This window comes from Hipposideros armiger, unplaced genomic scaffold (assembly GCF_001890085.2).
Source record: "Hipposideros armiger isolate ML-2016 unplaced genomic scaffold, ASM189008v1 scaffold_39, whole genome shotgun sequence".
Classification (NCBI taxonomy): Eukaryota; Metazoa; Chordata; class Mammalia; order Chiroptera; family Hipposideridae; genus Hipposideros; species Hipposideros armiger.
The window spans coordinates 2,239,236-2,263,800 of NW_017731389.1; the positions used below are offsets into that span (position 1 = coordinate 2,239,236).

Below are 24,565 nucleotides of genomic sequence, written 5' to 3' on the forward strand. Positions count from 1 at the left end.
ATTGTGTATTGATTAATTTCAAGGGTGTCAAAACGAGCAAAACTACACCAACGTCCTAGACGTGAACAGACATGAACAGAACGGTAATGCACTTTCCTTTCCCTTGGCCTTTCCCCACAACATAATTAGCTGAGTTCCTTAGAACCTGATATATTTTTGGCATTTACCTTACAGCACATACTTATCTTACTCAAAACATGAACCTCCCACACCCTGCCTTCCACCTTCAGAGAAAAAAAAAGTCCGAAGCGCCAGCTGACTGTCACTCAGGTTCTGCCCAAATGCATCTGGCTCAGGTACAGCTCACCCCAAGTCACTGCAAAGGAAGCCGCCACAGTCAGGAGGCATGACAGTCTTGCCCGAGGAACGCTTACGGGAAAAGCAAAAGGTTAGAATCTGAGATTGGGCATGAAGTCTGCAAGAAGAGATGAAGCATAATTGCTCATTTCCCACACAAACAAATACATTTGTTTATGATTTTGATTTTCTAAATACTCAGAAAAGCACATCATAAAGTACTTTTGCCTAAATGCTCCTTTTTTCAATCCCTAATAACAACTTCATGTGCTCCACAGACACAGACCATGTAATTTATTCAGCAAAATCAAAACCAGTAATCTGGTATTCTGTGTAAAGATCCCCCTCCCTGACACCCCCCCCACACACATGTGCTTAAAAAACATTTAAAAAGAAAACAAATCTGCATGTTGAAAACAAAGCCTTTAAAGTAAACTGCTATTCCAGAAAATCAAACTAAGAGAATGCCATAAAAATAGCTATTCCCTTTTTGTTCCTTCACTGATAAAAGCACTTTTGCACACCTTCTATAAAGAGTTGGTTGGACAAGAAAGAAAATATTCCACTTAGAAGGGTCCTTCCCAGGAGCCCGTGGACATTTTTCTTTGTGTTATCATCTACCGTACATTAATCTATAAATCCTGAGGAAGAAATGTCCAGAATAACCACAAGTCATAAGCTTTTCTAAGTTTGAGACATCGACAAAGCAACAGTCTTGCGATAGGGAAACATTAACGCTTTTTATATTGGTGATCATCTGCAACACGAGCAATTAAGTCAGTACTAATGGACTGTGGCCAGGAGCCTGGTACTAATATTAAAAACTGACAGAGATGAATAGGTTTGGAAGCAAAACCAGGCTGACAAAGACATTTTTATGAAGTGCTTGGACCTATTTGATTTAAACCAATCAGAGGCAAGTTTGGACGAGTCAGGCCTTCAGCGACAATGATGCATTCACAGGCATTGTACCATTTCTGCTATGCCTTAAATAAAAACACCCATTGATTCTTTCCAACAACCCGCACTTTCATTATTACACTCATTAATAAACCAAAAGTGCACAACTAATATACAAGTAACATTTACTGAGGAACTGGCTATTTTTTTTTTCTTGTTGGAAAATGAAAACATTTACGGGAAACATGAACCACACTGCATGAAAAATAAATCAGTGGATAATGCATAGCAGATCACTCATTTCTTCTTCATCTTCTAGGACAGCAAAGCTAGTGGTAGGGAAATGGGAAAAGGACCAAGTCTCTATACTAGAACGAAAAGAATGAGAGACCCAAGGAATCAGCAGCACAGGAGGAACTCCGGTGGCTCTGATCTTATTTGGAAGGCTTTAAAAATTCCCAAGAGGGGGCAGCCGGTTAGCTCAGGTGGTTAGAGCGCAGTGCTCATAATACCAAGGTTGCTGATTTGATCCCCGCATGGGCCATGGAGCTGCGCCCTCCACAACTAGATTGAAGACAACTACTTGACTTGAAGCTATTTGGTCCTGGAAAAACACACTGTTCCCCAGTAAAATCCTTGAAAAAAAATTTTCCCAAGAACATATCCAGACTAGATGTTTGCCCACACATTCTGACCCTTTCTATCTCCTTGAACATTCTTGAAAATGGTGGCCCTTCACCAATCTATCATCTCTGTTTTAATTGTGTTAGCATAGCTTGTAACGAGCGAGAATGAATGAAATCTGCCATAATCACCAAGTATAGTTTTAGCCAAGAACTTCAGCTTTTTTTTTTTTTTTTTTTTTTTACCAAAGAAGAGCTGTTTCAGGTCCCGGAACACATCAGAGCATCCTCTGCCCTTCTCTGGCAGAACCATTAAACAGAAGTAAGACGTTGAGAGCAGTAGTTACTACACTTTTCTACCACCACAACACACAGAAGTATGGGTGACTCCTTTGAAGTCATGATAGCTTCAAGTGAGTGAGAATGGTGTTATTTTAAGTAGAGTCCAATTTTATTTTTTAAATTCAATTATCTGCAAATTTTGGCACTTATTACTTACTTACTATTCAAGACACTCTGTATCTGATCACAACAATGCGGGAAGGGCCTAGATGGCAAAAGAAAATGCCAAGGAAGTGTTAAGGACCTAGCCCATCACCCAGGGACAGCTGTGCTCTAACTTAGGCTTCAAGTTCTGCACAGGGATTTCCATGTTGGGGGTCCCACTTGCCAGTTGGACTACTGTCCCTCAATTTCAAATCCACCCTTCTGTGCTGTTTGGTGATGCCGGGATGCGGCTCTGCAAATTACATGTCTCTTTTTGTCAGCTCTCTTCTTTTTGGGGTTCTGCAAATGGGGTCTTACCAGGCCAATGGAAGGGAGAAGGGACCTTTTTCGTCTTATTTTGCTTGATCATTTCAGTGCAAACCCAACATTAACACAGCAGCAGCAGGTGGTTCCAGCCTCTAGCTTCTTTCAATAATCCCAGGATAGTGTTGTGGCATTTTTCTCTGAGGTCTAGCACACCAGCCAGTGGGTACTACCTCCAAGGTCTGAACTCAGCTCCACAGACCTCCTCCTCTGAGCTCCTGAAGTACCAGCACAGGTTGAGTGTCTCTCCCTGGGGTGGGCGGGATCTGAACATCAGCTCTATGAGGCCCACCCTCTGAACTTCTAGGTGGCAATACCCTAATCTCTTTTCTCTGTTCTTCCAGCTCTGGGGAAGCTGTCGCTGTTACCTTCACAGTAATGTAATGTTTTACACCAATACTTGCTAAAGCAATTCCAATAGTAAATTATATTTGTTGAATACCTAGTGCGGTTTGTTTTCCTTACTGGATCCTGCCTGGTACACACTGACCAAACAAATTCATAATTCAAGTTCAAAGACATAGCTTTTCAGAAAATATAACCCAGTGAGAAACCAAACCTGTATGAAATATATTCTACTGCCAAGAATGAGGAGAGAAAGAAAACTTTTAAAAATCTTTAATAATGTTTGTTAGGTGCTACAATTTGAGGTATCTCTACTAGAATTTTCCAATTCGGCTGATTGAAGGCATTTGGGATTCTGCTATTCCATGAAGAAGTAAACCATGAAACAAAGTACACAGTCTTCAAAAGAATAGATCTTGCCTTTTACATTTAAGACTGAGATTATTTTATCCAGACAACTGCTTGAGTAAAGTAAACACACACACACACACACACACACACACACACACACACACACACCCCTATTAGATCCAATCCTTTTTCCTTTCCAATCCTTATCTATTTGTCTTTTTTTTTTTTTACTATGGGATGCTTTGTAATACATTTGATTACTCTTTCATTCTTTAACTGGGTGAACTAGCTAATAGCTGACATACACTCCTTTTTCAAACTTTAATTGCTATCTGGTCCTTTAAGTTTGTTAGTTCTGGTGTTGGGGACATTTACACATGGAGGTAAGGGACGTTTACTATCAGAATAGAAGTTATTTGAAAATACAATGTTTTTAACAAAAATGTTCTGATTAAAAGCCTTAAATCATAAGTCAAAAACAAGTTGACTATGGTAATTTGGACACTATTTACAAAACACTCACTTGAGATACCAGGCTTTTCTGGACTAGAACTTCCGTGGTATACCTGTTATGCACAGTGAGAATGTGCGCTTTTGTCATAAATACTGAGAGAAATCACACACTTAAGAAATTGATGTATTACATTGAAAACAACACTATGAAGAGAAATAATTTGAATTCCTGTTACCAATTTTTAAAAATCCTTCTGGATTTTAACACTGGCAATCTCTTGGGAATGCTTTGTGGGACTTTTTCATAAGGTACTAAACCCAACTCAGTTTACTGTAATTATACCTACAAAATCAGTCTAAGCTTCATTAAATAGGCTATACTAAAAGAGGATCTGTGTTAAATGTAACACAGATAAAGATATAATCCAACTCAAAATAAATATGACTAAGAGTTGATGTGTTAGATGACATTATCTGAAGATGCTTTTGTATGATCCAAAGGTGGGTGTTATACATCTGGGTTGAAGTTGGAATAGTCACTATGTGAAGAGCAACCATCAAATTTATCAGCTGTGTTTTACTTTCTAAACTAGCAAGCTAACTGGCCTGTTTGTTCATCTGAATGTGTCTTGCATCATTTCATCCATGGCTGTTATTAAAACACACACACACACACACACACACACACACACACACACACTCACTCACCCCTTTACTTGGATCTCACCAACTGAATTTGAAACCAGGGAGCTGAGTCAGTCAACATTTCAGAAGGGAAATGCCATTGAGAAGGAAGCTGGTGTGACCTAAACTAAATAAATATGGACTTGAAGCACAGAGCAAGGATAACGCGTGAATTTGCTAACTTGCCTTCAGTGTTGTGGGTAATGTAGTCCTAATGCAAGGGGGAAATTTTCCTGTGGCGATAACCCTCAAAGTAGTCTAATTTGGCATTACTTCTTGTTTGCATTATCATCACTTTCTGAGAGAAGCTGAAATTGTTAGAAAACTAAACCACACTGAGATTGGCAAGAAAGGATTTCCTGGGTCAAAAGCATCGCCGTAGAAGAAAAACACCAAGATGGGAAAAAACAACCGATCTTATCTGGGGCCAATTTTCTTATTAAAGAAATGCTTACTTTGCAATGTTAATACATAACAATGTTAATACATTTCAATGTTAACACATTCAAATGGCAACCTCATAGCAACACTGCAGACCTATGTTTTCCAGAATCTGAAGGTTCTCATAGTAAATGAACCAACAGAGAACACATGGAGTAATCTTAGGCTTATGGGGAAAAACAAAATGGTATTGTCAAGCAAGGTGGTCCCAGGATAAAAGCAAACTAAAAACATTGAATTTTAGCCCCAGTCACCAGAAAACTCCACGTCCCCTAGAAATCACAAGGCAGTATGCCAAGTAATATGCCAGAGGGATATTTTTTTTGTTTCCCTTAAAAGGTCCTTTAGATTATTATCCCCTGGTCTTCTCCTTGACCAGAAGCTTCTTCCAATTAACACACTTTCAATTCAGCAAGGACTTCCCAAAAAAAGATATCTGTTGTTGTTTTACCTTTCGTAATGTCTGCGGGTACAAGTGGCGGCGCTGGTGCTCCCAGGATTACCGCCTAATTCATCATAAATGTGTTTCCACTGACGGCGGGCTGTTATCTGAAAAAATGGCAATGGGAAATTCAATCTTGCATCATAAGAGATTCGCAGTGCCAGGATTCAATACATATGCAACAATCAGAAGAGAACAGTCTGTTCTGGGAACCCGAAACTGAGAAGTCCTTAAATGAGTATGTGAGGAGACTGATGGTTTTAGAGTGAGATCTCACTTTCAGTGCTTTCCTTTACAATAAAAATGGAATTCTGCTTTTGGATTTATATTTTGTCACCCTTAGTGCATTTTTATCTAAGGCATCTCTCTGGATATTTATGTAGTTATTTGTCCCACCCTCCCTTCAAAGTCCCAAACTCATATTCAGTTCCTTTGTGTCATGTGATTAAGCATCAAAATAAAGTAAGTTTTTGCTAAACTATATCTTAGTACATCAATTTGAATGAATCAGAATTAACCTTGGTTGCTTGAATGGTGTGAAAATGGGTGGCCAAGTACATAAGTTAAGAGAGACTTTTTGCCAAACATGCTTTTGTATCTTCTGATTTTTAAACTATGTGATGTATTGCCTACTTAAAAAATAAAATAAAATTACAACAAAACTAATTAAACTGATCAAATTGGTTTATGAAATTTATAGTCATTTCAGGCTGTATTTTTATGACAGCTCCTCTAACCACCAAAACAAAATCAAAATCTAAAACTGTACATGTTGCAAGCTATTTATTTTTACTCACTTAGGTCAGGAAAATGAGATATTGATCAAATCCTATTAAAATGAACATATTCCAAAGTCAAAATGCAAGCTATGTATATTACTGAGTTAGGTGAATAAAAACAAACAGCTTGTAATATGCCGAACGGCTTCCCATTGGTCTTGTTTTATTTTATTCTTTAATTTTATTTTTGCACGTAAATTAAGATTTTACAAAATAACAGACGCATGATGCTGCACATGATTAACTGGGGGAAACCCCATCATTTACTACATCTGAGCAAGTCCAATGTTTCCTTGAAACTAGTTCTGAGGTCCTTGTGAACATTTCTAAACACGGTTACAGGAAAACTCTGTTATTGGAATGTGCAGGGGACAGTGCATGGCAGAGGTGCCAGGGGTGTTTAATACAATCAGAACAGGAAGCTTCTTCTGAAAACTACCTGCAGAGCTGCCCATGGAGTTCACTTAGGGACTATGTGAATAGACCAGGGGAACAAAATCTCAGTTTGTAATCTCTGAAATTGTAATCTAAGGAGGAGGGGAAAGGTAGTTAAATATTATAAGGTAAATGGTACCTTTTCAATTTCAAATAAAAAGAACCCCTTGATTTCCATAAACACTTCTCAACAGGCCCAACTAGGACCTCTAGACAATGTGACTTCTGCATTGTTCAACTTCCCATGAAGCATTCTTGAACCAATCTGTTTCAAGAGTTCTCGCTAGACAGGGCCACCTCTTACACATACTAGCAGGTATAACTAAAACTAAAATCCTCCTTTCTTTTAGCTTGGTTTTGATTATAATAAATGGTTTCAAACCCCATTCAAAATATTCAAAATACATATTTTGGTAATTATTTTATATTTAATTACAATCTCCCCCCAGCCTTTTGAATAATACAATTTTAGGCTGACCTATGTGAGGCCTGTATATCAAGAAAGAGGTAACAGGATCCCCTCCCAAGAGTCTACATTATTCCTCAAAGCCCTTAGGATACCAAGGCCCCTTGAAATAAACCTCCATACTCCCTTCCCTCAGATGAAGTATATGGGCCCTGGGGAGCCCAGCAGGGCAGAAAACAGCCAGTTATTTCCCTGCAATCACTTCAGAAGAAACCATCACTCTTGTCATTCTTGTATCTCTGGTGTGCATCGTACTTCATATTTTATAAAGAGTTTTCACATCCATGATCTCATTTAATCCTCCCATCAACCTGTGAGGCAGATTATAAGAATCTCATACACAGAAGGGAGACTCAGAGAGGCTGCACGACTTGCCCAAGGGCACACAGCAGCAGAATGGCAAGCCAGAATTCATATCTACGTCTTATGGTCCCAAGAGCAGACCTTTTCCCACTACAACAAAGCAGCCTCCACATCAGAATGAACTGATGAATCGCTTATGCATGTAGCAGGGTGATCATACAGAACAATAATGGCCTTTTGCTTCAAAGGAGGCAGAGGAGTGTGGGAAGCACACCTTCTGCTACAAGCTCTCAACACTGAGCTTTGGGTCTCTAACCAGCGGGCAAGTAGCTGTGAGGTTAGCTGGGTTTGGTTAATAGTCTTTTAGATCTCACTCTCTTAAAGCAGAAAGTAAAACTCTGGTTTTTTATCTGCTGACTACTTGTTTCTCTAGTTAGAACAGAGGTTTTGTTATTACTTTCACCACTGAGTCACGGATAAGTCCCAATTATATCTGAATCCATCCATTCACTCATCCATTCATTCACCATTTGTTGAACATCTCCCACCTGTTCAGTGCTGTACTAACAGCTGAGATGTGCCAAGGACAATCAGGCCCAACACCCAACATGACTGCATCCTTGTGGGGGATACCAACAATAAACAACTGACCAGACAGAGAAACAAAATAATACAGATTGTGGAAATTGTAAAGAAGAGACCACTGCTAACAGGGATATTTAACGTGTGGAAACTGACCGTGTTTCCCTCCTACATCCTACCACCTAGACTAGGGGATGCACTGTTAAACACTTGCTTATCACAGAGTTGACAAAAGTTCTTTAAGAATAAATAATGAATGATCAAAAGAAAAAAAAAATCTTCCTCACACTAGGATTGAAATTGTGGCAGCAGGAAGCCAGCATCAAGCACCCCTTGGTGTTAATAAGCCATATGCAGCTGGCTAGGGGTCGGTGTTAGACCCCTGTTTGCAGATCCTGCTCTTTAAATGCAGTTTTAGCAGTGAGGACTCATCTAGAGTGAAGACAAGGTCTGGGCCTTCAAGGAAGTGGTCTCTCTATGTACTGAGCTTCCACTGGGGCAGCCTGGATAAGTCAGGCCATTTTGAGGTATTTTCTTTCCATAGGAAAGTCATAAAATGTGCTCTTTCCAACTGCTTTAAGTACACAGTTCTCCTGGGTACACATCTCTAGTTTTTGGGCTTAGGTGCACTTAATTCAAATGCTGACTAAGGGTTCTAAAGCAAGAAATGTCAAAATCCTTCTGTCGTCCAAATTTGTAATGGGTCTCAGAGCCTATAAGGAGAGAGGAAAGGACCTGAGGACTTCTCCGGGACCAGCTTCTGGGCATCATTTTCCCATCTGTATAAATCTGCCTGCTGTATCAATATGCTTTCATCGTGTCTAACTATGCATTTGCTTAGGGTTTTGTTTTATTATCCAATGTCCTCTCTGGATGCATATTAGCTTTAAACTCCATTGAGGGTAGAACCAAGGTCAGCCTCCTGATATCTAACCCCCAACCCCAATCAGCTGCAAAGCTTGATGGAGCCAAGGTATTGGTTTGATCAACTCGCTCCTTAAGTTTCAGGCCTCCTGGTCATGTTCATGTTTCCACCTGGCCTTCTATTTGTTTTAGGCTTTTAAGAATACAAAGAAATTCTGCCTCGTTGTTTCCTAAAGAAAATGGCCAAATTCATCCAGGCAGCTATTTCTCTTGGATTGTGCTTCCCCTGTCATCTCCTTCAAAGTCCTCACTTAGATGAGGGATTCGTGACATCAACCCATCTTCTACTGCTTCCCATTTTAGGGCACTGTGCCAAGTACTGAGGCATGGAGATGCCAGGGGGAGGATGGAGAGTTGAGGGTGGGGAGATACCATGAAAAAAAAAGAGATGTTACAGCGTTCAATGGTTCATAATATAGCAGGAAGCACAACCCCATATGATTAACCATAAAGCTAAATGAAAAACTGAGCAGACCACACCCAAGTAAAATAAACCAATCTAAGTGCCTGTGAGACTTAATCTCACTTTGAAGATACTTGACAGTTACTTCGTTCCCTAGTGTGGTAAGACCCAAGAAACTCTGCGAAAAGCGCTCTTCACCTTTTATGTTCATAAAGTTTTCAGTGCTTATAAATAGAGTGGTTTTCAAACTGTGCTTTAGAACTCAGGTGGTGTTGTGAAAGTGACCTGAAAGTAACTCCACAACGCCCACCCCTGCCAAAAAAAATCGATCCAGTACGTGGGAAAGGAATTGTCCCTTCCACAATTTTATTTGATGAAAATATCCTGTCACTTAAAGTAATTAGAAAACCGTTTTAACCCAAGATACGGTCTTAGAGACTGGATTTCACTACCTTTGAGGTTGCAGGAATGAAATAATCATGGGATTTTTGTGGCCTGGTGAGGAAACAGCAATTAGAAGTCTTTTGGGATTTTAGTATTTCCATGGCGTAAGAATGTGTCGGAAATACACAGTCAAAAGGAGAGTTTCCCTGCAAGCAGTGCTGCCCAGGCTGCTCAGAGAAATAGCCTCTTTCTCAGGGCACCTTGAGGGCGGACTGAATTCAAGGAAGATGACTTTTTTTCCTGGTAGTACTCCAGGAACTGGAGCTTTTGAAAACTACATGACATCATCTTTGGCCTTGAGAATTTTGAGTTAAGCAAGAGGCTTTTGTCTGTCCAGAGAACGAGCATTAGATTCAGCGGATGTCTTGAGATGATGTCAAAGTGTAATCCTTCCAGCAAGAAGACAAGTGACTTCTTCTTCCAGATGCGAAATAATAGCCGTCTCGCCCATGGAAAGAGATAGGCTGCTAGCAACATTCTTAGAGGGCACCACTTGCATGATCTTCTGCCCCTAGGGTCAAGTTGATTCAAGACCCATTTCCCTATTCTACTACCTGCTCTCCAGATAGGGCCCCTGGCACAACATGAAATGGTTAGCCCAATAGAAATCACATTAGCAAACCATCCTCAACATGCTGCACCCTGGTAACACCTCAAGCTACTTTGTGAGCTTTGATTGCTTCACCAGAGACTGAAGTGCAGGCAAAACTTTATCCAGTTATGCTTCTTCAATTGCAGGTGCCCACACTCTAAAATGTTTAGAAGGAAAAGTTGGATCCATGACTACATAGGAAGGGTTCTCATTGCCAACTAATCAAAATGCCAGGATATTGTTTTTTAGGAAATCAAATCCATTCAATACATTTATGATTTCTAAACCTAAGGCCGCAGAGACACAATATACATTTCCAGCAACGGCAGAGGAGGCCAAGAGAACTGAATATAGCCATTAGTTGAATGCTATAAAGGCTTAAAATGAAACTTTTGCTCCTCTTTCTTTTTTTAATTCAATTTGAGGGTTGTAAAGAACTGAAATGAAATAATCCATAATCCACAATTCAAACCAGAAGGTCTGAAATAGTTTATAACCACAAACAAAAACAAACCAATTAAGATGGCCTCTTTTTATAACCAGAAAGAATTCCAGAAAGATGTCTTTATCTAATCACAAGTTAACAGCAGAAGCGATATGTCTACAAATTTTAAACGTTACATTTTTTACTATTACTGAATATTTACATCATTCAGACTCCTTGACCCATCTCCCGCATTCACACATTTTCCTCAAGAATCAGATAAAGTCTCAGTTAGTGATAGTTTACCGTCTAAGGATCACATAAGGTACAAAGGACTGACTGAAAGATGCTACCAACGAAGGCAGGTTATTAGATCCTTTTTCCAAAACATCACCGAACATATATAGAAAGCATTCTACATACATAAGAGGCTGCTGGGAATGGGAGGCACAAAGAATGATCAGTTATGAATCTTTCCTTCCAGGGGTGTGATCAAGGTTGAAACAACTGTGCACCAAATTCTCAGTAGGTCAGAATCTGAAGAACGCCATGAGGACCCCCATGCAAACTCATATCACCTCATGCCTCAGTTTCCTCACTTGTAAAATGAAGGCATGGACTGAAGCATGGCCAAGGATCTTTTTCTACACAAAGGTCAATTCATAAAAAAATGAAATGTTAGGGTGGTACACTTTCCCTTAGAGTCGCAATTTAGATCATCACCTTACCAAATGGAAAAACACTCATTGGAAACTCTGTGCTGTTTTTGAGCCAACAAAATGTTAATATGCTGACATGTTTATTTAGTAACAGCATGAAGATAATATTCTAATCTTTGATACTTGACTTAAATGGGAGCCACATTTTGAAGTGATGACCCATGAGGACCAGTCGGCTAAGTGTTAATAATCATTGCTATCATTAGCTTTGAATTAGCATTGCCTGGGCAGCTTAAAAAAGAAAAAAAGAAAGGATTCTCAGGTTCTTAGGCCCATGTCCCACCACAGAGTTAATATTTCAGTGTGGAGGCTTAGGCAACTCTTATACTTTAAAGTTCCCCATTGAAGATTTGAGCCCCAACTGTTGAGTAGCCGTTGGGAACTGGCGATCTAGAAGATTCTAAGATCTCTTTTGAGCTCTAAATGACAAGTCTACACTAGTTCTGGTATCAGATAATCTCACAGATAAGTGTCCCCTAGTAACACTGTGATGACAGTTTAAGTCCCCAGACTTTGGAGATTATTCGTACATTTTCCTGGACTGACTTCAAAACTGAATCCTCACTGAACATCTCACAGTTCTATTAGCCAAGCAGACCGAGAGAAAAATGTATTTTGTACTCAGGAGGTTCAAAAGCTTAAGTGTAGAATGGGAGTGGCAAACTTACTAAGTGCCTGCAGAACCAACAGGTAGTATGAGGCATTTTTTAAAAGAGGAAGGAAGGGAGGGAGGGAGAGAGAGAAGGGAGAAATCCCACTAATTGACCTTATCTGGTTTATGGCCCCACATGTAGATTTTATAGAATGACAGCTATGTAGATTCAACTGTCTGAAATGAATGTCAAAATTGGGGGTGCTGTGAAGAAAGGCAGGGACCCAATGAACCATGGGGGAGCTGAAGGGCGAGTGGAGAAGGATTAGGGAAAAGGGTAGCCCCAGGGCTTGCCAGTTCTCTTGTGGCTGCAGAGACATGAAGCTCATAACCAGACAAAAGGCAGATGCCCTTCTGGTCGTTCATATTCCTCCATCACACCCTCTCGCTACTTCACTCCACCTACGCACACAGTGAAGGCAGAGTAAGGGGCAAAGCCTAACGACTTCGCTTGTTATCCATCTTCCATGGGCTCCCTGCTCCCCTCTGCTGACTAAAGAAATCTAGGGACCAGCATCCAAGGTCTTTTCTCAATTGGTTCCATCCTTCTCTCTGGACTTCCCTTCATGGTCATTTGTCCCAGCCTCTTAGTCACTCTACTTTAAATTACTCAATCTCTCTACGCCCAACTTTATTCTGCCTCCACATTTTATTTCCCCATTGGATTTTCTATTCCTGGAAGGCCATGATTTTTCATGTCTAAATTCCATCCATTCTCCAAAATTCTGCTCAAATGGCATCAGAGCCATAAGTCTGTCTCTCCTTATCTCTAAAGGAGGAAGTACTTTACCTGAACAGGGTACTGATCTTTTTCCACCTTGTCTTATAACGCCCGCCTTTCCAGGATGATAAACAATTGGAACCACTGGCCTAGGTATTTTTGCATCTCCCAGTGTCCAACATAATACATTGTACACATATGACACTCAGTAAACAAGTGATTAGGTGATTTACTAACTGCGTGGTCATTCATTCATTCATTCATTCATTCATTCAACAAAAAAATAAGTACTATTTGTTCAAAGACTATTGCAAATGTCCTGAAACTTATCAAAAGTTTTTTTTTTTTACTTTCTATACAAACTTGCTGTTACATGGGGCAAAAAAAACCTCGTGAAGATACAGAAGATACAAACACAGGAAAAACTGATTCTGTAAAATTTGCTGGCATTCTCCTTATCAGTGAATAACAAGTTCCTGGATTTAAAAAGACATTTCATAATATTGTGCAGTTTCATGTAACTTATCTGCAGTCACAGTTCATAAAAACGTGTATTCCTATTCTTAACATTAAAAGTTAGACTTAAAAGTCTAGACAATAGGGTTGACCCCTAAAATTATGAGTTACCATTTTTTTCAAATGGATGAAAACTATAACTAGCTCAAGCTTTTGCAAAACTATGAGCCAAAGTGGCAAGAAGTCAATCTCTTTGTCCCATCAACAGATCCAACCAAGTGAAAAATTAATGATTTATTTTTACATAGGGCACTTGATAAAACAAATATTTAAAGTAAATTCATGTCTATGAAGTGCAGACTTTACAGGTAGTTCATATCAGTATTACATTCCCTTATAAACATATATGTATAGTCCATATATTAAATAAACATATTACATGCACATGTACTCACATCAAAGGTTTTTTAGTCAGAATTCACAGCAGATATCTCTACAGTAAACACCAGATTATCTGAATCATATAATGCTTGCCGTCTTTTCTCGTCCCAAGCCCCTGACATCAAACCATTATATTAGTTTGTGAAACAATCTGCTATATCTGGCCAGAAGCACTAGTTATTATGTTTGGATGAAAATGAATTTCATTTTCTTGACTTTGGGTCTCTCACTGTCATTTTCCTATGAACAGAGATATCCCAGGTTGCTTTGTAAGGAAAGAAAAAACAATTTCTTATTCAATTGCAGAAGAAACTGCACAACTTAATCTGATCATTGTGTGAAGGAAAAACTATTTCCAATGACGACATCTCCCTATGTCAATTGATTTTACTACAGATGTCATCTTTGTGTGCTACATTAATGCAACTCTTTCTTTTTCTTTCAAGATTTTAATCTAAGTTTGTTGCTCTAACACTTTATTTGGTTCAAAATACATGCTGTAAAAATCCGTGGCCATCAAATTTTCCTGTGGGCTAAAAATAACCCATTCCTGTCAGTTAGAATTAGCTGATAAAGAGTGTCAGGGCCTGTTCTGAATAAGTTTGATAACTTCCTGTTTATGCAGCACTGACCCTTGTCTAATAAAGCTTCTTTGCCCTAGAATGAGAGGAGATTCTACTGCATTTTATTCCTTAATGGCCAATACTGATTACTTTTGAAAGCCTTTAATACATTTCCCATATTAGACATGAACAGATGTCAGGTATGTTGCCAAGGGAAATTTCTTTTATGCAATCTTGGCTTGTTGTACAATAATAGCCCTTTCTCAACATGGGAAAAAATTACAGACCCAACTAATTTCCCTGACAGGGGAGAGTTACATATGTTTTCCACTTGTAGTTTTTACGACAAGTTTACAGTTTTGCCAAACCTGGAACTAATTGGGACTCTTTCCAAAAGTGGCCCAATAAACCCCCAAAAGTGCAGAGCCATTTGAAAAGGCAGTCAATGATGGTTTGCTTTTGCATTTTCTCCATTTTGGTCAAAGGGGTTGGGGGAGTTAGATTGCAAAATTATTTCATTTAAGTTGCTTAAACACTTACTGTTTCATATCCTCCCAGTTTTTGAGCAGCTTGAAACATAGTCCAAAGGTTAACTGTTAGAGGGACAATAAGTATTTAGATAAGCATTGCATTAACATATTTCCAAGAAATGTCAATTAAAACATTTTGTTTGTTTTGTTTTTCAATGAGAAAGAGAAAAAAAAGAAACGCTAACGTACCCCAGAGAGCTAAGTTCTTAGGAAACAATTTGCCAAAGGGCATTCAAAAACAGGATATATTATTACCACTTAAAATATTTCTTAAGAAACAGTCACAAATACGGAAATGGTTCTACTTTTAGGATAAAGGACAACACAGTTTTTGTCCTGTTGCCATCAGCAGACCAAGAGAAGCTAAGTTACAGTGTCCTTGGGAAAATTAAGATTTTCAAAATCGGGGTTGGTCTTGTTCAACCCTCAGAAAGAAGCCATTGATTAAATGGTAATATATGCTTCCTTCAGATAAGAACTCTCCATAATCAATAAGTAACAGCCACTTTAATACATGACTATCTTTTTAACAGAATGTCTGATGGCAGCACTGTATTAAAAGCTCCTATCGTATTTCACTAACATGTGGTGCCTTGCAATGAGTAGGAAAACAAATATTTCACCCTTGAGGCAGCAGTGATACAACAGATCAAAGGGAAGGAAGATACTTGATCACAGAGGAATTGAGTCATGAGTCCACTTAGTCCCCTAACTTGCCTGTGTGATGTTGCAAAAATATTTTTTAAAAAAACAGATTTCTCTTTACAGAGTTTGCATATGTTTATGCTGTTAAACAACTAGGCCAAATTGCCAGCAACCCTGTTCATTTGTACCAAATACCATGGAATGGGACTGCTATGGATTGGATTCTTTTACAAGAGGGGAAAATTGAACATCAAGTAATTCCTTGGTAAGAGAAATGAAGAATAAAATTTAAAAAAAAATTTTTTTTAAAGACTCTTTGACACAAACACGTTTGAAAAGCCTCATTGAACCTTGCACTATTTCAAAGCTATCAAGAGCCCTGCCTCAGCCTTGATTTAATCTGAACCAATGCATAATGCAACAAAGCTGTTCATAGTACATTAATTTTACTTCTATTTCCAGCAACCAGTTTTCAGACAAACATTGTAATCATTCGTAGTTATATAAGTTTATAATGGCTGCAAGTGTTCTCTTGCAATCAGTGCCAATTGCTATTAGGTATGTAAATTGTTATGTAAAACATGCAGGTTTGACATTCTTCATCAAAATGACACATGGCTTTAATCTAGGAAGATATGTTTGGAGAAAATACTACTTCAAGCCAGGGGCTCATGCTTTGTGTGCCACAAAATCCAGACAGAGGCAAAATATATATTCATTTGTGAAATCAGGATGGGATCTGGGTTTCTTCTCTTTTTATATGGAATTCTGCTCAGCTCTGAGTTCCCTGTTCTATTTAAACATAACATGAAGATGCTTAAATGTACATGTCAAAGTAATTCAAAATTGGGCCCTTGGTTCAAATTTGTGTATTTCTTGTTTCCTTTGAAGTTATCAGGTTTTTGTTATCTCTTAACAAATTTGGGGCTTAGAAAATATGTTTTCTCTTTGTTGTTATTTAGTCCACCTTTAAATATCCTCCTTTTAAAAGCTGTCTTTTCACAGGCAACATCTGTGCCTGATAAAGCTACGTCATATTATTATCTCAGAAGAAAGGCATTACAGACACTCAAGATTGACAAAACAGAAAATGAGAAACTTTCAGCATGTCTATTTCCAGTCATAATCAGTGGATTCAAGACTATAAATATCTCACTGCCCCAGAAGGGAACAATGTAGCGGAAAGAGGCAGGGAAAAAAAAAATTCCTGGCTTGAATGATTTGTAGATTTAGTATAAACAGAGATCATCATCCCCAGATTAGGGTTTCAACATAATCCTGAGTCAAAAATATTTTTTTCCTATTCAAAGAATCTGAGCAGCTTTAATATTTCAAAAATGAAAACAAGTATACTTACTCTGTTTGAAACCTAAATAAGGTATTCGTTCTATTGGCGTCTTCCTTTCTTTCATGTATTTATAAAGCGCCACCAGGAAGGCCTGCTCATCCGCCCTGCACTCTTCACCAATGGCAACCTTTGGTTTTTCTTCATTTGAGGCTTTTTTACAGTTATTATGGTTATTCTTCGGCTTGGTCAAGGCAGACCTGGCCTCACATTTCACCTGGAAAAGGGGAAAAATGCCACATCAAATAAAGCACAGCCTTGGAATGCTTACAAAGACAGCACTAGTGGCACCTTTCATTGAGTGGGAAGGGTGAACTAATAAATTACCTTCGCTCTGAAATAGCTTTTTAGAGGCATCACTGAATATGAATTGTCTTAGACCAGGGGATGGTAAATTTCTGTGAAGGGCCAGATAGCAAATATTGTTGACTTTGGGGCCGTTATAGTCTCTGTTGCAACTATTCAACTCTGTGTGAAAGTCGTCACAGATACTATGTAAACAAGTGAGTGTGGTTGTGTCTCAATAAAACTTTATTTATAAAAAACAGGTGGCTAGTGGACCATAGTTTGCCAAACTATGCCAAACTAAGGAAGCTCTTTTAGGGTCCTTAGAAGTAGGTTGATGTGAAACCAGAAACTGTTTTACATCTGGTGGGACCTTTCTCCTGCCTCTTTCTTTATACACTTTATTTTCCTTAGGGGCACTGTCTGTTAATGTCATTGAGCAAACCCTGCCCTCTTAGATAGTCCTATATTTCACACTTTGTATCAAAATGAAAGGCAAGTTTATTTCTTCCTAGGAAACTTATCATGTTTCTAGTCTTTCCAGCGACGTGGACAACCATGTCGATGCCAGCAGATGGTGGCATCAGGGACATCAGCAAAGGCTCTGCTGTCTGTCCCCGGAAGGTGAAGGTGGATCCACCCTCAGTAGGAAACAGAGGATCCCACTCTATAAGGAGGGTGTCTTGCTTTTCAGTCAGCTCTGAGAATTGAATAGAAGATGCGATCTTGCCACAAAGGAAAGAGTAGAGGTCCGCTAGAAACCCAAGAAGGGCAAGTGGAAAGCTCCATAATTAAAAAAGAAATGGCGGTGACTGCTCCAGATGTTCTTCCTTCCACACTCGAGGCGAATATAGAACTTGGCATACTGAGCGGCTAACCTAATGTTCCCTCCTCACTGCCATGTTCTACAAGAGGCCTTTGATGGTTGTTAAATATAACACTAAGTTTCTGAGCTATTTTAATTGTAAAGGGGGAAGTACAAAGGGTCAGACTTGGAGTTCAAGTGTGCCCATGGGGAATGTGTACATTCTAATATTCTTTACATCTCCATATCTAACATCGGGGAGAAGAGGGCAAGTGCTGGGGAAATATGAATAAAAATGTCCCACACTTTCAACATTTTCCATTTCAGAGTTTTGACCCTTCTTTTTCTTTCCCTTCAGACTCACCTTCCCAAGCACTAAGAATAAAAGGTTATGCTTATTTAGGAAAAGGGAATGATCTTTTTTAAGGGTTTTTTTTTTCTTTATTGCTTAGTCTCTCAAGTGAACATGCTAGTTTAATATCTTTAGACTGGTCCAGTTAAAAATAAAACTTCCTGCACAGCTCATTCCACTGGGCCTCTAGATAAGGTTTTAATTTTTAAGGGGCTGTAGAAATGGTATTAAAACATTTTTTTTCCATGTAGAATTTTTACTTATAGAATTTTCAAACTTTAGTACATTGTAACATTATAGTAAGGTGAACATCCTGTGAAACTTTATGTTGTCATCATTTTTCACTACCAAATTTTAGATTGTTGAGTCTAAAGTTCTGATAAAAATCTATCACTTCATGGTGTTTTGAACTCATAAAATCACTCCAGTTTTAATCTGTACTGTCCCCAACCTTTTTTGCGTTGCCAGGCTCTATTTAAGCACTTTTTAGGCATTTTCTCATTTTATGCTCACAACTCTCATGAGGCAAGTTGTTATTCTTGTATTAGAGGAAACAGAGGTACAGAGAGGATGAGTAGCATGTCCATAATCACACGATCATGTCCAAGTTAGTATGTGTCGAGCTTGGAGTTTGAACCCAGGTAGTTTCACTACAGGACTTGTGATTTTAAACACTATGCACTACTGACACTCATAAAAATATTAAATTGGTAGTCAAAACACACTGCCAATTAAAAAGTATATCTATACTCAGTTTAATGAAACCTACAGCTAAGAAATGTGATTTATCCTGGTTTTCAGAGTGTAAAAGAGCTCCATTCCTCCTCCTTTTGAGCAAAGGGAAGGAAACCAGTATGAACTGAGCACCTACAATGAGCTAGAGATAGTGTTGTGGGCTTCACATAGTTTACTTGATGTGCATTAGAATCATAAAAGACAGGTATTTAGCCTCATATTACAGTCACAGAAGTTCAGCAAGGTTATATATTTTGTCATTTGGCTAGTGCGAGGCAGAACTCTTGGTTTAGAACTCAGGTCTCTCTCACTCCCAACCCCAATCTTGTACAAACAGGTGTAGATGTGAGGCTTGCATGAAAAACAGGCTGAGTGACAATAGGCCATTTATTTATATTATTAGGTAAGGAATGCCATTGTTCAGGGAATATGAGATTTGTCCCCCAGCATTTAGATAATTGCCTAACCGTCAGCCTCGCCTGTGCCGAAACTACCCAGAAACAGAAGGAAAGTGCCGAGAGGATGCATAAATCAGGCCCAAAGTCACTCAGACTCCCTGGTTTATAGAAAAGGCTCCAGGTGAAGCCAGACTGCCACCTCTGAACTCCATAGTGAACCTCAGCAGGCTTCCCACCAGGTTTCTCCTGGGAGGCCTGGTTCTTCCTAAGGAGTGAATAGTGGTTTCTTTTCTTGGACTATCTCCCCATATATTTCTTCAGTTAACAAGTTAACATAAATGACCCTTTAGGGCAGCGGTTCTCAACCTGTGGGTCGCGACCCCTTTGGGGGTCGAACGACCCTTTCACAGGGGTTGCCTAAGACCATCGGAAAACAAAAAGATATTTACATTACGATTCATAACAGTAGCAAAATTACAGTTATAGAGTAGCAACGAAAATAATTTTATGGTTGGGGGTCACCACAACATGAGGAACTATATTAAGGAGTCGCGGCATTAGGAAGGTTGAGAACCGCTGCTTTAGGGTATTATCCTGTTTCTGGGTAGAACCACGCCAAGTTCCTTTCTACATTTTTTGCACATTTACCCAAAACATTCTCAGTATTTTCACCGACGGAAATTAATGGGAACTAGTCTTCATGTTGACCTCAAGAAAGCCTAACTTTGTGATGGTAACAGTTAATTACTACATCTGTTTTTCCGGACCTGAATGCCTTATATTTGTTGAGATCATGAAGAGCATTGGGGTTTCCAAAGTGATTGAGTAAGAGCTAATTAAAGAATCCACATGTAACATTTTCAATGAACCACCACCTATTTGATATTAACCACATCCTTTCACTGGATTGAGTTATAAGTAATCCAGCTTTCAACTGGGGCAGCAAGATGTGCTGAACCAGCAGGACATAAACTAGAGTAATTTCGATTTGGTCAACTAACTTGCTAGGAGAGCCTCATGATCTTCCTCAAAAAAAGTGGAAAGGATAAACCATGAGGGTAGTTCTGAGAACCAAATGGGATGAAAAATACTGAAAATCATGAAGATATCACATTTGTGAAATTGAAAGTATGTTTGTGATTTAAATGAAAGACCATACTGCACACCATGGTTTCCTTTTTCATGTTCCTTTTAGAATACAAACCACCTGTTATACACTTCTGGCCTTTGGGAAATGTTTACAGGATGTGAAAAGTCATTTGCCTTCTATCAGCGGAGGCCTTCCCTTACAGACCTCAACTGAGAAGATTTATCTCGTATAGATCACCACATGAATGGGCTTGGGCTCCAGATTGACTGCTGTAAGATGATCCCAAGGCAAACAGCAGGATCTGAGTTGCACACTTTCAAGACATCTTCAGAGAACTGACAGCCTCTTCCCTAGGCAACTTTTGCAGCCTTTGGAAAGCCATGAAATTCTTAGTCTTGTAAAGCTAGTTTTCATGTTCACATTGAGAAAGTATAACCTTTCGATGGTGACAGGCAAATTACTCGCCTTGCTTTCCTAGTCATGCACTCAAGAAACCTAGTGGATTCTCACTCTAAGAGCTCTGCTGTGTGGCGGCTGGTACTTATTTGTAGTTAGAAATGGTCTGTTTGAGAAACTTTTGTAAATAACAGTCAAACAGCTCTTGGTCATAAAGCCAAACTAACCGTTGCCTGAAATGTTGTTCCCAGTTCAGTAAATGATCAGATAGATGGTCACAGGCTTATGATCTCTACTGCAGCATTTTGTGAGAAAAGATCACTTTATGATTCAAATGACTTTTCCATGGTTGTCCTGGCCCCCGGTGTGGCTTGTTCATTCTGTAGGGATTTTACTTCAATCTGTGGGTGCCAACAGATAGGCCCGCCATACTTTATACCTACAAGTCTCTCTCTTCCACAAGAAGTGGTCCTGCATGACCCAATGGAGGCAACCAAGGCAGGACCATAAATCCAAGACTCCAAGAAGAGCTGGGCATTTAAACCAGTGCCTGAGAGCTGGCTACAGCAGGACATCCATACATTCACCACTGAAACCAGCGATGGAAGGATAATCCTCCTCGTAAAGATTCTAAATGGCTGCACTGATGGGAGGTAGGGTGAAAAAGGTCACTTAATAAAATCCAGGGTTGGGCCGGCCGAGAGGCGCGTTGGTTAAGAACTGGCTTGGGATGCCAGAGGGCCCCGGTTCGGATCCCACATACGAGGGCCAGTGACACTGCCCTCTACAGCTAAGATGCTGAACAACAGCTCAATCTGAAGCTGGGCTGCCTTGAGTTGCCGGCAACGGTGTAGGCTGCAGTCCCCTGCTGCAGTGGGCTGCCATAAGCTACCGTGTGTAACCAGCAGCCAGTATGAGCAGCCAGCAGCCACAGTGAGCAGCCATCCAGAGACCGGCGACTGATCTGCCTCACCCGGGAAGAGCTCAATGATGGTGCCAGCTTGGGCCAGTGAAGCAAAATCCTCCACAACTAGACTGAAGAAAAAAACGACAGCAACTTGTCTGTTCCCCTTCCCCCGATTCCCCAGCGCTGTTCCCCTCCCCCAACTCCCCAATAAAATCTTAAAAAAAAAAAAAATCCAGGGTTCGACTCCCAGCCCGAGCTGAGCAGCCGCTGAGCTACCAACAGGTGGCAGGACGGCCCAGCTAAAAAAAAAAAAAAAATCCAGGCTTGACCACTATCCCTCTTAAAAATACTTCAGTGACCATCAAATACAAAACAGGTTCCTGTTCTCTTCTGTTTTGTGGATCCTAGTGTGAGTCCAGAGCTGCCTTCCATGGAGAGAGATTGGCGGTGTTGTGCATTCATGTCAATTGTATGAGTTTTCAAAAACTCCCAGAGGCATACGTTGGTACTGACTCCAAATGATGTGAAAAGGAGCTTCATCGTACTAGGCTCAGGTACAGAACATGCTGGGATAAACACATGATGTCACCTTAAAGGTATAGGGCAGGATGCCAACACAAGACATTGGCAGTACAAGCATTGCTGAATGTTACAATCCTAAAACCTTGTTCCATTCTTCAGTGTCTTGCAAACCACATCATAAGGAATAAACTGTTCCTGCTGACATCCTTTAAGACCATGGAACCCAAAGCCCTAAAGCGGTAGTCCTAGGCTCAAGATGTCCAAATTACTAGAAAATGTCATACTTGGTATCCAGGTGGACTCACTTTGCAGACGGTTAAATGAACAGAACAAAAATAACTTGAAGGGAAGACAGATTTGTTTTTAGTCAGAAAATACACATTTCTACTGGATGATCACTTTTTAAACTTTTGCAATTTGGGAAGCATGAAGAAATCCTAACCAAAAAGTCCTCAGAACTTCCTGATGAAACAATCATCCTTGAAGATAAGATTTATAGAATATGAATGTCTAGGATTTGCTTCATTACACTGGGAGAAGGTGCAGAGCGCATGGCAGAAAACTAGTAGGTTTTTCAACACAGAACCGAATTCATGTTTTTCTACATCAGAATCTTCCAAATTGACCAATAATCAAAACATCCCCACTTTCATCATACATTTAGTCCTTGGATCTGGAAACATGGTATCAGTTGAAATCTGGTCTTCAATTCAGGTCCTAAAGGGGCTACTGTGCCTTTGGCGCAGAAACAATACCTAATCGCAGACACCCATAAACGGAACTGTGGAAAGCTGATCCAAGCTCACGAAAGTAAAAAAGATAAATCTAAAAATACAAAGGGACGTTTCAAGCATGCTTGTCCAAGAATCCAAAAAACGCTTAGGCAACAGGGATCAGGATCCTAAACAATTAGTCTAGAATTTGGACCTTCATTCTGCATTAAGAAAGATCTTATAAAATATATAAATGTATATATGGGTATAGGTATACATGTAAATATTTTGCTATGTGTCTTTAATTTTACCCTAAGGTAAATTAGAGGTGATATTGAAAAAGAAAAACATCACTAAAGAGATTAATTCTAGCCCTTTCTAATTTCATCCTCTATTAATCTCTGAAACATATTTAGCCGAATACATTCAGAAAGAGGATGGTTCAGCTGGTCTATTTTTGATACAAGCAGAGTAAAAACTATGTCATTGTGTCACCTACTATGAAATCTCAGCCTCAATGACGTGGGCGCTTAATCATCTGTCCTTTACCCAACAGGCCAAACTGGGAGGTGGGAAGTCTTTCTGTTGACTAATCAAATTGCTTACACTCCCGCCCCACCTCCCCCTCTTTCCCCACCCAGGGGAGGGGAGAAGGCAGGAACAGAGAGCTGTAAATACCAAAGTCAGATTTGGAATTGAAAACTGCTACTACGACACAAGAACAGAGCGCTAAAGAGAAAGAGGATAATTTTCAAATGCAGCCAAATGAACACCGTGGTGTGAACGACTGTACCTTGGCAATGGCTTTGCCATCAGAATTGTTGTTGGGATCTTTTGCAGCGCTGAATGAATCTCTTCTCTGTGGGCATGATTTCTTTTTGCGTGGTCTCCCTTTAAGATTTGGCGCTGAAAACAAATGGAAAACAATTGATAAACATTTTCATTGGCATGGGTTTCCTTATGAGAAAGAGACTCTTCCTACAGTGCTCCCCACGGCGTGTGCAGAGAAATGTACACATCTGGGGTATCCAGCCCTCATTTTATGCTTCTCTCTCTGAAGGATGGCATCTTGAAAGACCATACACTCTGTACATCTTTCTTAAAGCTGCTCTATTACACTTTGACATATTGAATTCATATAAATCAAATGAAGCCCTTAGCTGACAGATGATAAGGAAAAATACATTTCCCCATTGTTAGAAAGGACGCACAACATACTGGGCTGAAAGACAGCCCCTGAGCCAAGCTCCAAGATTATTCTTTGTTTTCTGTTTTGCAGCTTGTTTTCAGAAACCTAAGTGATATGTAAGCCCATTATAGTATCACAGTAATGGAATGTTTGAAAACATCTCTCGTGGAGACATGAGCATGTTCTCAAATTATAATAAAAATTAGAGAGAGAGAGAGAGAGAGAGAGAGAAAGCTATCGAAAGAGGCATTCATGATAACAATCTGAAAAATATTATTATGTGTAATTGCTAATAATATCGCAACCAGCATGTTTCAAATATGAATGGCAGATACATTTAAATCAGCACGCTTTCTTTATATTTTCATATATATATATATATATATATATATATATATATATA

General features: G+C 39.5%; 1 protein-coding gene across 2 annotated transcripts in view; it reads right to left on the reverse strand.

Annotated features, from left to right (window-relative positions):
- The window catches only part of ARID5B (AT-rich interaction domain 5B), a 183,353-nt gene that overhangs the window by 20,508 nt on the left and 138,280 nt on the right, over positions 1–24,565 (reverse strand). For both annotated transcript variants that reach the window (XM_019638412.1, XM_019638413.1), the window contains 4 exons: positions 23,767–23,879; positions 16,783–16,987; positions 14,791–14,843; positions 5,356–5,453 (listed from right to left, as the gene is read on the reverse strand). In XM_019638412.1, coding sequence (XP_019493957.1) covers positions 5,356–5,453; positions 14,791–14,843; positions 16,783–16,987; positions 23,767–23,879 — 469 coding nt within the window. The remainder of the gene's footprint in view (positions 1–5,355; positions 5,454–14,790; positions 14,844–16,782; positions 16,988–23,766; positions 23,880–24,565) is intronic.